The following is a 13217-nucleotide window of genomic DNA, read 5'->3' on the forward strand; positions in this document are numbered from 1 at the left end:
GCCCTCAGACTGAGCGGTGATGAGCTTCTTGGTACAGGCTGTCCTCTTGCCTGTTTAGCATCTAGCAGATGCTCCCTGGGATGTATCATTTAAGGTTGGGCGGAGCAAAGAGGTTAATACTGGTGGTATTACACAAGTGGTAGTTTTATCCACATTGACAGTGGTTAGAACAGCTAGCTGGCATGCAAGAAAATCCAGGTTCAGATCTCTAGGGAAGATAATGTAAGCATAATCCAAATTTTCCATTGCAGCGCTATGTGTAATGAATATTTAAAGCAGAACCACTGCAGTGGCAGACAGAAAGTTCCACTTTGGATGTTTAACTTCTAAAAAAAGTCCCATCTCCCTCCAGCCATCCAGTGATGGACTCAGTTGGTTTCCCTTTCAGCATGCTAACTTTGGCTAGGAAGCATCTGAGCTTCCCCTTAGAAAAGAGATGAGCCATGTTTGGCATGGATCTGCCAAAGGTGACCCTGGGGTAGAAAGACAAGGGGAAGACTATCATGAAATTCAGCTCCAAGATCATACCAGTCAGCGAAGGTGCTGACTCCAGCAAGAAATCTTTTTGCAACCCATCGTTTCTACCACCCTAGGCAGGAAAATGCATCGTCTCTGCACCTGCACAGCGAAAAGCTTTCCACTTTGGCTGCGATAGACATGTGGTGGAGCAAGTCATGGGACACGGCAGAAAGCTTTTCGGTGGGTTGACTAGAAGGGATCGCAGTAGCTCCAACCCCAGAACATCTCCTAACCCCACCCCACAACCTGCTGTGCTAGGTATCCTGCAACACAGCTAGAGCTTCTATCTTGCTTCTGGGGTTTACACCATCCCTGGCAAGAGCATCACAGCTGCAGATAACAAAGGCAGGCAACCAGCTTTAATGTTTTCTGCTTGGTTCTCACCCTTTGCTCACACTACAAGCCCCAGCTGCGAACTTTTAACCCTGAACTTGTTCCAGATTGGAAGCCTCTACAGCAGACAAGTCATAGGCAATAAATCCACTTTTCAGACAATGGTGTCTATTGAGCTATTCCCCTCGGTCCTTCGCTGCAATTCGCTTTCTGTCCACCTGCTGCTTTTCTGTCTACTCAAATGTGTGTATTGGTAGCACCCTCCTCACCTGTGGGAAGGAGAGAAAGGAGATTCAGCTTAAAAAGACAGGGACTATGCGATACAGTGAGACGACCCAAGGATGCCTCCACACGCGTCATCAGCCTTTTTTGGAGAAATACGGGATTTGCCAGCACTTCCTGAGAGCTGGAGCAAAGGTAAGTAACAGACAAGTGCAATGTGTTGTTTTGGGTGAAGGCTCCAGACGGTTTTCTACTATTCCTGCCTCTTGTTCACTCACTTGGAGCAAGGGACACTGTGGCCACCAGCCAGGGCAGGGCTCCTTTGTGCAACGCGTGGGCACATGGACCGCGGGATCTTCTTACCCGATGCCTTTAGCCACCCCAGGGAATGGCAGCCAGGGCAGGTCCCACTCGCTGCTGGAGTCCCAGCTCTCGCAGGGTGACGTTATGCTGGGACGGCAGCTCCCGGGTGCTGACACGGGCTGCCCCAGTGGACTGGCTCCCTTTAGCACAGCGCAGAAGGCAGCTGCAGGACACTTCTAAAGTCCTTTAGAAATATAAACCCAGCATCACCTGCGCAGGGCTAAACTCTGTTGTTGCAACCTGAATACCCAGTGAAATCAGCTCATTTTACAATTAAACCCTCTGATACAGCAAATAGGGTGATGTTGACCTGGGTAGATACACAATAAGAAAAATGCTAAGCGACGCTTCTCGTTCTAACAGTAAACCTCTCTATCTTTTACAGTAACACCCCAAATTGGCACCAGAGGGTCCTACAGTTAAACACAGACAACGATGTCTTGTGAGAGATTAATGTAAAATGAAGGCATGGCCAGTCGCCCTCGCCCACAACATCCCTTCCGCTGCCATACACACCCAAAACGCAGGCATTCGGCTGCCCCTAGTTTAGTCATCACAGATTAAAAGAAGACAGCAAGACAAAGACTGGGTGAGCCAGTAGTAGAGCTTTATTAATTCATGCCAGGCAGCAGCAATGGCAACAGCTGGGTGCTTCGCCTTGCTGACTGCTCTTAGGATGAACCAAAGCCATCGTTCCAGCAAGGAGGTTACCACGGACCCCTGCCATAAAAGGAGTAGATTGCTCTTAAAATCTAACCGATGCAGATGACAAATGTAAGAATGACTAAATAAGAAACAGCTCACTTGGCTGATTTCCTATGCTGGCCCCTACTGCTACTGAAAAAAATCCCTCTTAACAGCCCAGAGAAAAATAAAAACCAGCTGAATATCTTTTCTTAGAGGGCTAGTTTTCGTATTCCCATTCAAGATCGGTCTATTTTGCTGTTGGTTCCGCTCTTGGCATGAAACTGGCCCTGAGGCACCAAACTGGGGATGAGGGACAAATGTGAGTTTAGGGCTGCTAAACCTTCAGCTGGAAAATCACACTCACAAACACAGAATTTTCACCTCACTAAATAGCAGACTGTTATTCAAGCAGAGAAAATTTAAAAAGTGACTTCCATAAGCTAGTATCCAGCTAGTGGCAAACTGGTGTACACTAGTAGACCAAGTCTAGCCTTAGTGTAATTAAAATGGAATCAGATATAGTTGTTCAGAGACAAGATCTAGCTAACAATCCTGTTACAGAAATCAATCAAATTTATAATAAAGCAGCAGCCTCCAATGTGTGACAGGGTACAATGCCTCACAATTTTTTTTTCCATAGGAAAAAGATGTTGGAGAAAGAGACAGGAGAAGAAAAATATTTTGAACTTTTGAGTGAGTTCTTGCCTCCCTCCCACAAATCGTCCCCCTGTGGGGACATCTGATGTGATCAGAAAGCATGGATGTTCCTAAAAGTACAGGAATCTTAGATTTACAGTCTAGAAGTATATCAAGTATTTCCAAACTCCTTTGAAGAAGGGAAACACAGGTAACTCGCTTCCACCTTCTTTGTCTTTTGTTTCACACACACATGTCTAAACAGAGGCAGAGTTTGCTACACATGAGTTGAAAGTTTAAGATTTATTAGAAAAATACTTGGTCTTTGATAGCATTTCATTTTTTACACATCCGGTTAAAATGCTTTTTATCACTTTCATTCAAATTCACTATTTGTTTATAAATTCTTCATGCAATCTCTGTAGTTAAAGTACTTCTACACACAGAATGAGCACCCGTAGTGGAAGGGTATCTTACCGACAGGCAGAGCGCCTGTTCAGGGAACGTTACCTGTTTGTACCAGAGAAGTGATGCCATGATTTTACAGCCTCAGCAGATGTCCTGAATTCCCTCTTTCTCCTCTGAGAATTTGCAGCATTTTGAAATCCAAAAGTCATCAACTAAATGGGCCACAAGCCAAGCCTCCAAATCATGAATAGTTTCACTGGCATCCGCCTCTACTCTAAATGATGCACTGCTATTCCTCCCGTTGCCACACAGAGAGATTCAAGAACCCTAATCAGATTGTTGTCCCAAATATGGGTTCTTCCACCCGGCGTGCAGAGAGCTGAAAAACACACGCAGAGCTGAGATATTTGTTTTTGTTCCAAACCTGCACAGAGCTGGGTGCTAGGTGGTAGGCCCACAAAGCTAGCACACCTCGGTTAACACACAGAAAATATTTCTACACTGCGAGCAACAGTTATCGGTCATTTTTAAAAGTTGGCTCATCACCCTTGTTCCCCTTGGTTCTCACCAGCCTCGTCTCCACTTAAGGTCACAGCATCCTTCTTTTTTCCTAGGCATGCTCAGTGAGGAAGGGGCTTTTGTGAGGAGGGGGCTTTCCCCGCCCACCCAGGGACAGGTTTCTATTATGCCAATTATATGTTAATTATATGTTAATCAGGATAGTTCACTCAAGGTTCAGTAGTTGTGTTTCTTTTGTGATTATCTTGTTCCATTCCCTCAAGGTTGCACCTTGTTAACTGCTCACAGAGACTAAAAAATACCCCCAGCTTCATTCCTTGTGTACCTTCAACAAGATCACTTGCTTTCGCTGCCTGAAGAGCCAGTTCAGTTTACGGAGAAATCCCCCAGATTACACGTAGTATCGAGCTCCTTTTGAACAAGGAAGAAAACTGACAGAGTAGGATAGGTTTTACATTTCTTGGGCTACAAAGCTCTCAGAATGCTTGTATATTCCACATTAATGGACAAATCAACACTGTAAAAGTCAGCATCTCTTGTGCTATGCTTTGAAGGGGTTTGAAACAGAAGAGTTCAAATTAAAAGCATCTGGAAGTAGATCAAGTCTATTTTTTGGGGGGGACGGGGAAGGCACTGGAGTAAAAAGCCCTCATTAACCTTTACTCGGTCCCTTTCAGAAGTATAAAATGGCATCAATGCTTTGGAGAACCTAATCAGACAAGGAGCAGGGGGAGCGAGAGGAAACTGGCAGCAGTGTGTAGGTATGTCTTCTAACAAGGGACTGTGGAATTGATAACAGATAGTACCACTATGAACCACACAAAGCTGACAGCACTTGTCCCACTTGGTTGATCACAGTCCAGTGGTTCTCAAGTGCATACTTTGACATTTTCCTCCAGTTTGCTCTTTAACATCCGTCCGTAGGAGTAGTGGCAAACATCTCTACTCAGAAAGGTAGCTAAAATCACTATCTGTGGAGCTGAATGCTCCAGGGGAGTTGAAGGTGCCTTCACATCCGCTGAAGAACGCTTCTACATCAACATCAACTTTAAGAAAGTTCAATTGTAACCATCAGAGTTAATCATGCAACGCCTTGGAAAAAAATAAAAATACACAGCCACTAATCATTCTGGCATTGGTTTGTGGAAAGATCCTGCATGTTCCTTAACTGAAGGCTTCTGCGCCCTGAAGAATTAATTCAGCCATGGTTACTCTACTTCTTCCTGATCCAGTGAACTCAAAGCCTTCTCCTGTAACATAGAAAGAAAAATTACAATTATAAAGCAAGAAGGACTCTCATCCTAATTTCAACTCTGCTGAGGTCAGTCAGTAGGTTTGCCAGCAGGATTTCTTGACCTCGCATGCTATCTTTTCTAATGGAGACAGGCTGTACAGCTGCTGAATGCTTCCATTCATTTCATGAAGCACAAAAGGACTAGGATCTCTGACGCAAGTGCCTCCTAGTAAATCCAGGTAAACGAGCTATGAAGGGCAGCAGCTCAGTACCACTGCTGGCAAAAGAGCACCTTGCACAACTGACTCTGAAAGAGGGATATGAAGATAAACAGATACTTTTGTGTACAGGGAAATTGGAAGCACACCACACCATAAGGGCAGACTGTATGAACTGCTGAACTACTATGCTGTCCCTAGAACCTGCCAACAGCAGAATTCTAGGGAGAAGTATAGGCTGGATTGATGCACTGAGGTCAACTGTATGAGGTTTAACAAGGCCAAGTGCCAGGTCCTGCACTTGGGTCACAACAACCCCATGCAACGCTATGGGTTGGGGAGGAGTGGCTCCCCAAGCCAGGCTTGGGGAGGAGTGGCTGGAGAGCTGCCCAGCGGAAAGGGACCTGGGGGTGCTGGTTGACAGCTGGCTGAACATGAGCCGGCAGTGTGCCCAGGTGGCCAAGAAGGCCAACAGCGTCCTGGCCTGTATCAGGAATAGTGTGGCCAGCAGGAGTAGGGAAGTGATTGTGCCCCTGTACTCGGCACTGGCTCTTAGAGGTCTTTTCCAATCTTAATGATTCTGTGATTAAGGTAAGCGTGAAGTTTCCTGGTGTTTCTCCCAGCTTTCAGCTATTTGTAGTGGAGAAACCCTCTGTGCCAGGAAGGCTGTTTTATACTTATCTGTGAATGTCCCCTACTGATTTTTGGACCGATGTAAACAAAAAACTTGCAGCATAGAAGGTTTCTTGTCAGAAGTAATTCCACAGCTGGAGTACAAGCTGTGTTAAAGAATATGCAGTTTGGTTTGGTTTGCATTTGGCCCATGTTAGTTCTGTGAAAGTGTGCTGCTTCAAGGTGCCTTAGGCTACACACAAGTCGAGGGAGGCAAAACGCATACCCAGCCTCCCTGGTCCTGAATCCACGGCTTGAAGTGTTCTCTGAGGTACTTTAATCCAAAGCCCAAGACCAAGTTCATAGGATGGTTGTCCACAGCAGTAAGTCTGGTGGCAACTTCCATTGTAAAGGCTACTTTTGTGCATTGTACTTGGCCTCCTGGCTCACTTGTTGAATCTGCTGAGACATCCTCCAGCAACAAATCAGTGACCCTCTTGAAGAAGGTGTAGGACAGCATGGCTTTAAAACACTGATAGAAAACCCTGTCCTTTTTGATCTGAAAATAAGAATAAGCATCGGTTAAATTGAGCCACTTTTGTTGGAATTGCATTCCTCATCTCATTGGGAAAGGAAAGCATCTCTAGGTAATACATGCAATATAGTCTAACTGTGGTGGTGAATGCAAGACATGACACACAAACCCCACACCTCACTTCAGACTCTGGAGGTGTCTCTATGCTTTATCCTCAAAAAAATCTTCAGGGTTTTTTTGCACTTGAATGAGAGAAGCAGAGAGAGAGAAAGTAAAACAAGTGTGACACTGATATTGAGACCTGCAGGTGAGAAGCCATGGGAATACAGGAGGAGTGGGAAGATGCCAGTACAGGCAAGGTATGAGAAGTGCTGGCAACAGCTGCTATGCTAAGCTTCATTTGCTCAGCCACGGTCTTTGTGATGCTTCTTACTGTATTCTTACAGAGAGGTTACCTCTCTGCTGCAGGAGCTGAGCATGTCCACCATGTGGGAGTATACCTTTATAGAGCAGAAGGGGCAGCTAAAGAAGGGAGTAAAGGTAACAAGTACCAAATTTTTAATAGAGAAAACATGCACTCCAAGTAATGGACTCATGTGGATGTTCTTCTATGGCTTTTGGGCAGGCCTTTCAAAATGCACTCAGAAGATTTATAGCTGTAGAGTTTCTCTCCCTCCACTGGGAATAACTTGTATGTCAAATTTAATGCAAACACAACAGTTTCTCAGGGTCAGTTGAGTGCTCATGAATGTCATCAATGTCCCATGAAACTCAAAGGGAATGATGTGAGTCACTCCTCTTTGAAATGCACAACATTTTTATTGCCTTGCTTCCCCACCCCAACAGAGATCTCTGCTTAGTCCTCTGGTCTTAAGAAAGATTTCAGGATGAATGGCAAAGGTTTCAGAAAGCCCTAGATGCAGAAAGGGAAGTTCAGGATAGAGACAGAGCACGCAACGTTACAAAATGTTCACTCCCAAGAAAAGCGTAATCTCTCTCTCACTCTCTAGTCTGTGTAGCTCCTGAAAACAGGAGGAGTTACCTTTTTTTCTAGTTGGTCCCCTGATTGTCTTAACAGTGAAACTATTGTTTGTATTATCTTTTCTTCATCTGTTAAAGAAAAGAGTAACATAAATATTAGATCCAGATAGCAAACTATGGTGAAAGCCTTTGTGTCACTTAATCATGAAAACTGCTGTTAGTTTGTGGCAATTTCACAGATAATTGTCTATCTAGGCTTTAAGCTGAAGCTCACTGTTCTAGTCTGCGTGGAGTAAGCAATGCTATTTCTCCATCTGCCCACTGTTTTGCTCTGGTTAAGAATCTGGGAGAGAGCAGGGCCTTTAACATCCCACTGCCAGCCCTTTGGGCTTTGAGGTATATCTGATAACAAGCCAGAACAAGAGAGCAGCTAGTGGAAGCCCATGAAAATGGACTTAAAATTAGGGGGAAAAAAATCCCCTCATCATTACCAATTATACCTTCTGCAACTCATTAGGACAAACTCTGCGTTTGCTGGATTAAAGAAAATGTAAGTATAGCAGGATCTCTCTTATAACCAGAAGTCCCCAGAAAACTTTCATTAAAACTAAATCTCTGCAGACGTCACGGAAGACAAGCAGTTCAGACTTCTAACAGACATTGTTGAACAGTGTTGTCCCATCCCCGATTGACCAGGACATTATTGCCCCAATGCCTGGTCTTTGGCCTTTGAGCCCCGCTGTATTATTCTGCCCCCAGCCCTCCCACCTCCTACCACTGCTCTGTCACCTTACATCCCTTTACCTTCATCCTCCTTTACTCTTGTCACACCTCCTTGGATTTTTAAGGATGCTTCCTGTAATTGCAGTAGCAGGCAGGACTTGTTAGAGGACTGCAAGAGCAGTCCCTGAAATGTGGGCAACAGAGCAAGAACCAGCAGAGCAAACTTCCTTCTTCACAGCGTCTTACCACAGACGTCCCAAGTGCTTCACCATGTCTAGAGAAAATGCCTCAGTGTGCAATCCCAACCTGACTCACTGCCTGTGAGCATGAAATTCTTCACCCTTACCCTCACGTCCATCACTAGGACCACTATCAACTCGTTCCTGACATGCAGCATGATGCATTATCTTGAATGACACATCTGAAGGAGGTTCCTGGGATCTGGTAGTAACAAGCTGGGTGAGTTTGTCTGCAATGTCGTTGACATCTGCTATTTCACCTGGTTGGGAAGGAGGGTGGGAAATAAAGGCAGCAATTAATTTTTCCAGGAAATGATTCAGTGATTTACTCACATGCCCCCTGAGGTGGAATTGCCCAGAGGATATGAAGAGATACATTTCCCCATGCTGGGGTCTTGCTATTGCTTGAGATCAGCTGGCAATAATTTAGAGAGACAAGTAATGCAGTACAACCCCTCTCTAGTATCTGAGGAGCAGCTAACTATACAGAGGCCATACAGAAGCAAGTGTGAGTGTTGCTCACTAGCATACATCCTTGCAAGCCAGAAGCTCACCATGTATGAAGAAATGTGAGAGTACTGCTCTGTAGGACTGTGAATCTTAGACCTTATTTGTATTGCCCCTGATTAGTTCGTCTATAGGTCCCGATTCAGGAAAGACGGTATGTCAGAATGTTCTTTCCTTCTTGTCACAGGATAATCCTGAGCAAAGGAGAAGCAGACTCCACTTCGGAGGCACCTCTAGCACAAAAGCTTCTTGTGTCCTTGACACTGTTGTATTAAGTGGACATGGATACTGGGAGAACTCAGCAAGCAGACTGGCTTTATCCACCTGTGTAATGACCGCGGCTGTGGGCATCGCCCGGTGAGGGGACTCCAGCAGGGATCCTGCTACAGCAAAGAGAGCAGGAGGAGCCATTGCAAGGTTTGTTTCGTCTAAAAGGTGCTCTTCCTTACAATTTGCCTCATAGAACTCAGGGTGCAAAAATCAATCTCCCCACCCCCACTGCCAAGTGTCAGCTCCTGCGTGACCAGCAGACATCGAGACAAGCTCAGTGGCAGCAGCCTGACCCATAACACATGTAAAATTCACAAGCAGAGCTTATTGTGAGGGCAGCAGGGGTTAATGCAGCCAATAAAAACTGCATTTCAAGGCTGGTGGATCAACCCCAAGACATTTCCACCCCCTTGTCTGTCTGCAGATCTTGTCACAGAGCTGCTAAACTTCTGCAAAGCAGATCCAGCTGTTCATGACTTTGGATACCTAAGATTAGGCAACTGGTTCTAAATTAAACAGGTCTTCGATTTAGATGAGTAATCCCCAAAAGCACCTCCATTTACTCCAGAATGGCCCGGCCAAGCTAGCAGTGCAACTGCTAGCAGTATAAGTACCTAATAATAATAATGATGTTGTCTTAGGAATTGGTCTGACAATCTGCTGAAGGGCAGGTAAAGCCCAGATTTGAAGCCAAGCAGGATCCCCAGGGAGGTTAACACCCAGCATGGGGAGTTTTTACCTCCAGGCCATCCTGCCACCCATGCTGCAGGGAACATGGCGATGTATTGGCAGGGCCATCAAGTGATTGCACCCAAACTCTCGAGCACTTTCCTTGTCAATGTGAAAATGGACATAAAAACAGGTATCTGGATGCAGACATATGTCCCTGGCAACCAAACAATGGAAAGTTATAGTTATTTCCCCCTAGCAAAAGGCACTGGGCTGAGGCAGGGACCCTTTCTCGAGAGGCAGGGCTGGATTTGGCAGCAGAGAGAGTTATGGGCTTGGTGGGTAGGAGCTGCCCCAAGACTGTTAAACTGACTGGAGATAGAGCATTAAGCTGGAGAAGTCAGTGGTGGATAATTTTTAGAAATATCTTTGAATGCAGTGAAAGGGGAGAGCAATTGCTGTGATACCAACAGTATCAAGTTGGGAAAAATTAAACAAACAACCCTCTACCTTATGTGTACGAAAACAATATGGTAACCTATCACATACTGTATATGGCAATTTAACAGGGATACCTCATCCTCCTCTCTGTCTTGTATGAGAAGTTAAGGTATTAGTTATTATCCAGAGCAAAAAAGGTAAAATCTCATTGCCTGCAGCGCAACACCTGATGTGGGGCTGGCTTTGGGGGCTAGGGTACAAGATGTTTATGTGGGTGGGATCCCTGGATGTCAGATGGATTACAGCCACCTACTGCCTCTTCTTCCAACACATGGGAGGGCAGGTTCAGACTTAATATAATAGCAACGTGCAAAGGAGACTTAGATAACCTTCGAAGACTGTTTCCAGTTAAGATAGAGGGTGGGGTTATGAGAGGCGGCCCAGAGACGTGGGCTGCTCTGTGCTTGAGGCTGGTCACTGCCAACTGCTTGGCACCAGAGTTTCAAGCAGAATCTAGCACTTCTGTCTTTAGTGTGGAATATTTATCACATGATAAAACTCTATGTACAGGTCTTCAAACAACTTCTCTTCCTTGATTTTAGTACGGAGGTCTTCAGTCTGACCAGTGTTTTATGTTTTCTTTCTACAAGTATGAAAAAAAAAGTGCCAATGCTCAGAAAAAACCCAACCTGTGCAATTATACAATACTTTCCACCATATGACGGAAAACAGAAAACCCAATGAGAAGCATGTGTCTTGTGTTTGCTACTGAAGATCTGGCAGCCTGCCTTCCTAACTGGAAATCAATAGAGCTAGCATAAGAGGTGACCAAAAAATGAAAGAAACCATACTCCTTCTCCTGCCTTTTCACAGGCCACCAACCATTTAAGCTATTTCAAGAGAGATTTAAAGACAAACAGCAAATGGAAAGAACTAAGACATACTTGTCTGATGCTGAGAATTCCCTTCTTGAAGGCTCTCATATTGTGCCTCAGAAATGGAGGAATGTGCCGTGTGATCTTGGTGCAATGAGGGTCCTTGCAGCTCTGCTCTGCCACAGAGAAAAGGTAGACGATATCCTAGCCCGTATTTTCTTGGTGGTTGCTTTTTGCTGTGCTGCTGCATCACGCCACCCTGAAAAACTACTCTTCTTCTTGGTCCACCTTTAACCCATTGATGGTCAATCTCTACTTTTCTCCTGATTAAGGACGATGATTTCCGAACGTTAGCCTCATTTTTCAGTAGTTCCTTGTATTTACTGACAGACAACCGTCGCTGGGCATAGGCCATTAGGATCTTGTATTCTATGCTGTCTCGGTCATCATCTTCCAGCAGTATTTCTTCCATACTGACATCATTTGGCAAAGACATCTTGATTCCTGCAAGAACATATTCTTAGTTTTAATGGCTTACGGGACAGCCTATTTTTCATTAATACCTACCAGTACTTGACGTTTCTGCAGAACCTTTCACTGAGCACCTTATAAACCTCGCTGAGGTTTATACCTCAGCTTCACTGATGTGAAGAATGTTGCAGTACCCGGGAGCCAGAGAAGCACTGTTCTCTAGAAAGAGAATTTGGTTACTGAGAAATACCTCAGGTGACAATCATGGCCATCAAAGAACAGGAACAAGAGATCTGACACCTTGCTCTTAGCTGCATTTGGTAGCTTAGACAGGAAAGATGAGGAAATTCAAAGAGTATTCAGTGGCTGGGGTGCAGTGCAGGAAAAGAGGAAAGCTCATAACAATAACAACTGATTCTCAGGAGGGAAAGAAAAACAATTCGTTAAAGCACTGCAAAGGAAAAGCCTATACTGTGGCTCAAATGAGCATGCATCTAAATACTTCAGAATTGTGCCTTCAGAGGAAGTTTTGACAAATTCAGGCCCTGAGTGCTCTAGGTAGGAAAGCAAAGAAGAACTAGCCCAAATATCAGGAAAAATTGTGATATTTACCTATCATAATGTTCTAACTGTCTTTTTACTTTAGGGGATCCGAGTCAACAATCTTGGTGTTTGACTGCGTGCCACGGATGGTGTGGTGGCACTTACCTAGCGTAACTTGTTCTTGTCCAAAGAAACACACTGATCCCACAGCACGCACATGCATTTTGCCATCTTCCTGTTTCCCTACGCATTGTAGCTCATCAAGCCACAGCGCGAAACACTCCTAAATCTTTGCTTAGCACTAGACCCATTTGCCACCCAGCCTCCCAGAAGCCAGAGCAACAAGAAGAAGAAACGGGAGTCATCAGCTGCGAAGCAAGAACCTAGCTGCTCTGCTTTTTGTTATTCCCTAAGAAGTGTCTTCTGCAGAGCCCCAGTGAGGGTTTGGCTGTCTGAGCAGGCAGCCCTGACCACCGACAACAGGCTCCCTCCAAGGCCTCTGTTCAATCTGCCATGCAAAGTCGAACAAAACTATGCGCGTGTCCAGAACCTGTCACTGGGGTCTCTGTTGCTGACAAGCCGAAATAGGAGGCTTCTGTCATAGAATCATTGATCACAGAATCATTAAGGTTGGAAAAGGCCTCTGAGATCATCAAGTCCAACCATCCAACTGTCTTTACTGTGCAGAGGTCTGAGCTCACTAGCTGCTTCCTCCAAACTCCAGAAAACTCCAAGTTGTTGCATTACAATCCATCTGTTAATCACCCTAAAACTTTCTTTTTCCTAAGCATGAGGGTGAAATAAGTCATGTATGTACATATGAAGGGCCACATCTTCATCCTAGCCCCATGAAAATCCACCGGAGGACACTGGCTCGCCTTCAGCAGAAGTCTGGCTTTAAACTTCTGAAGGCCTCTATTTGGTCAGACACCTCACCTCAGATGCATCTCATTTCATGCTCGGGTATAAAGGAAGGATACCATTTGTCTTTGGGTTATAGGTGGTGTTAGGACTGACATGCTGTCCTGCTTTCAGCTGGGATAGAGTTAATTTTCTTCATAGAAGCTAGGATGAGGCTATGTTTTGGATTTGGGATGAAAATAATGTTGATAAAATGTTGATGTTTTCAGTTGTTGCTGTGCAGTCAAGGACAGTCCAGCTTCTTGTGCTGGGCTGCCAGCACAGAGGCTGGGGGGGCACGGGGAGCTGGGA

General features: G+C 45.1%; 1 protein-coding gene across 1 annotated transcript; it reads right to left on the reverse strand.

Annotated features, from left to right (window-relative positions):
- Positions 1-4895: 4895 nt before the first annotated feature.
- Positions 4896-11487, reverse strand: LOC104623974 (apoptosis facilitator Bcl-2-like protein 14). Its single transcript, XM_010291218.1, has 6 exons — positions 11061-11487; positions 9026-9119; positions 8331-8569; positions 7329-7396; positions 6038-6310; positions 4896-4937 (listed from the first exon to the last, which is right to left on the reverse strand). The coding sequence occupies exons 1-6, from the start codon at positions 11485-11487 to the stop codon at positions 4896-4898; spliced, it is 1143 nt and encodes a 380-aa protein (XP_010289520.1).
- Between the last annotated feature and the right edge of the window lie 1730 nt (positions 11488-13217).

The sequence above is a fragment of the Phaethon lepturus genome, unplaced genomic scaffold (genome assembly GCF_000687285.1).
Source record: "Phaethon lepturus isolate BGI_N335 unplaced genomic scaffold, ASM68728v1 scaffold7297, whole genome shotgun sequence".
Classification (NCBI taxonomy): Eukaryota; Metazoa; Chordata; class Aves; order Phaethontiformes; family Phaethontidae; genus Phaethon; species Phaethon lepturus.

Bases quoted from the DNA above. Each gene is read 5' to 3' on its own strand.
- LOC104623974 (XM_010291218.1), bottom strand. From the start codon at position 11,487: ATGTCTTTGCCAAATGATGTCAGTATGGAAGAAATACTGCTGGAAGAT. The intron at 8,570-9,025 runs GTATCCATGTCC...ATTCCACCTCAG, and splicing joins CTGCTTGCTGAGTTCTCCCA to GGGGCATGTGAGTAAATCAC. The intron at 6,311-7,328 runs GTAACTCCTCCT...TCTTATTTTCAG, and splicing joins GGGACCAACTAGAAAAAAAG to ATCAAAAAGGACAGGGTTTT.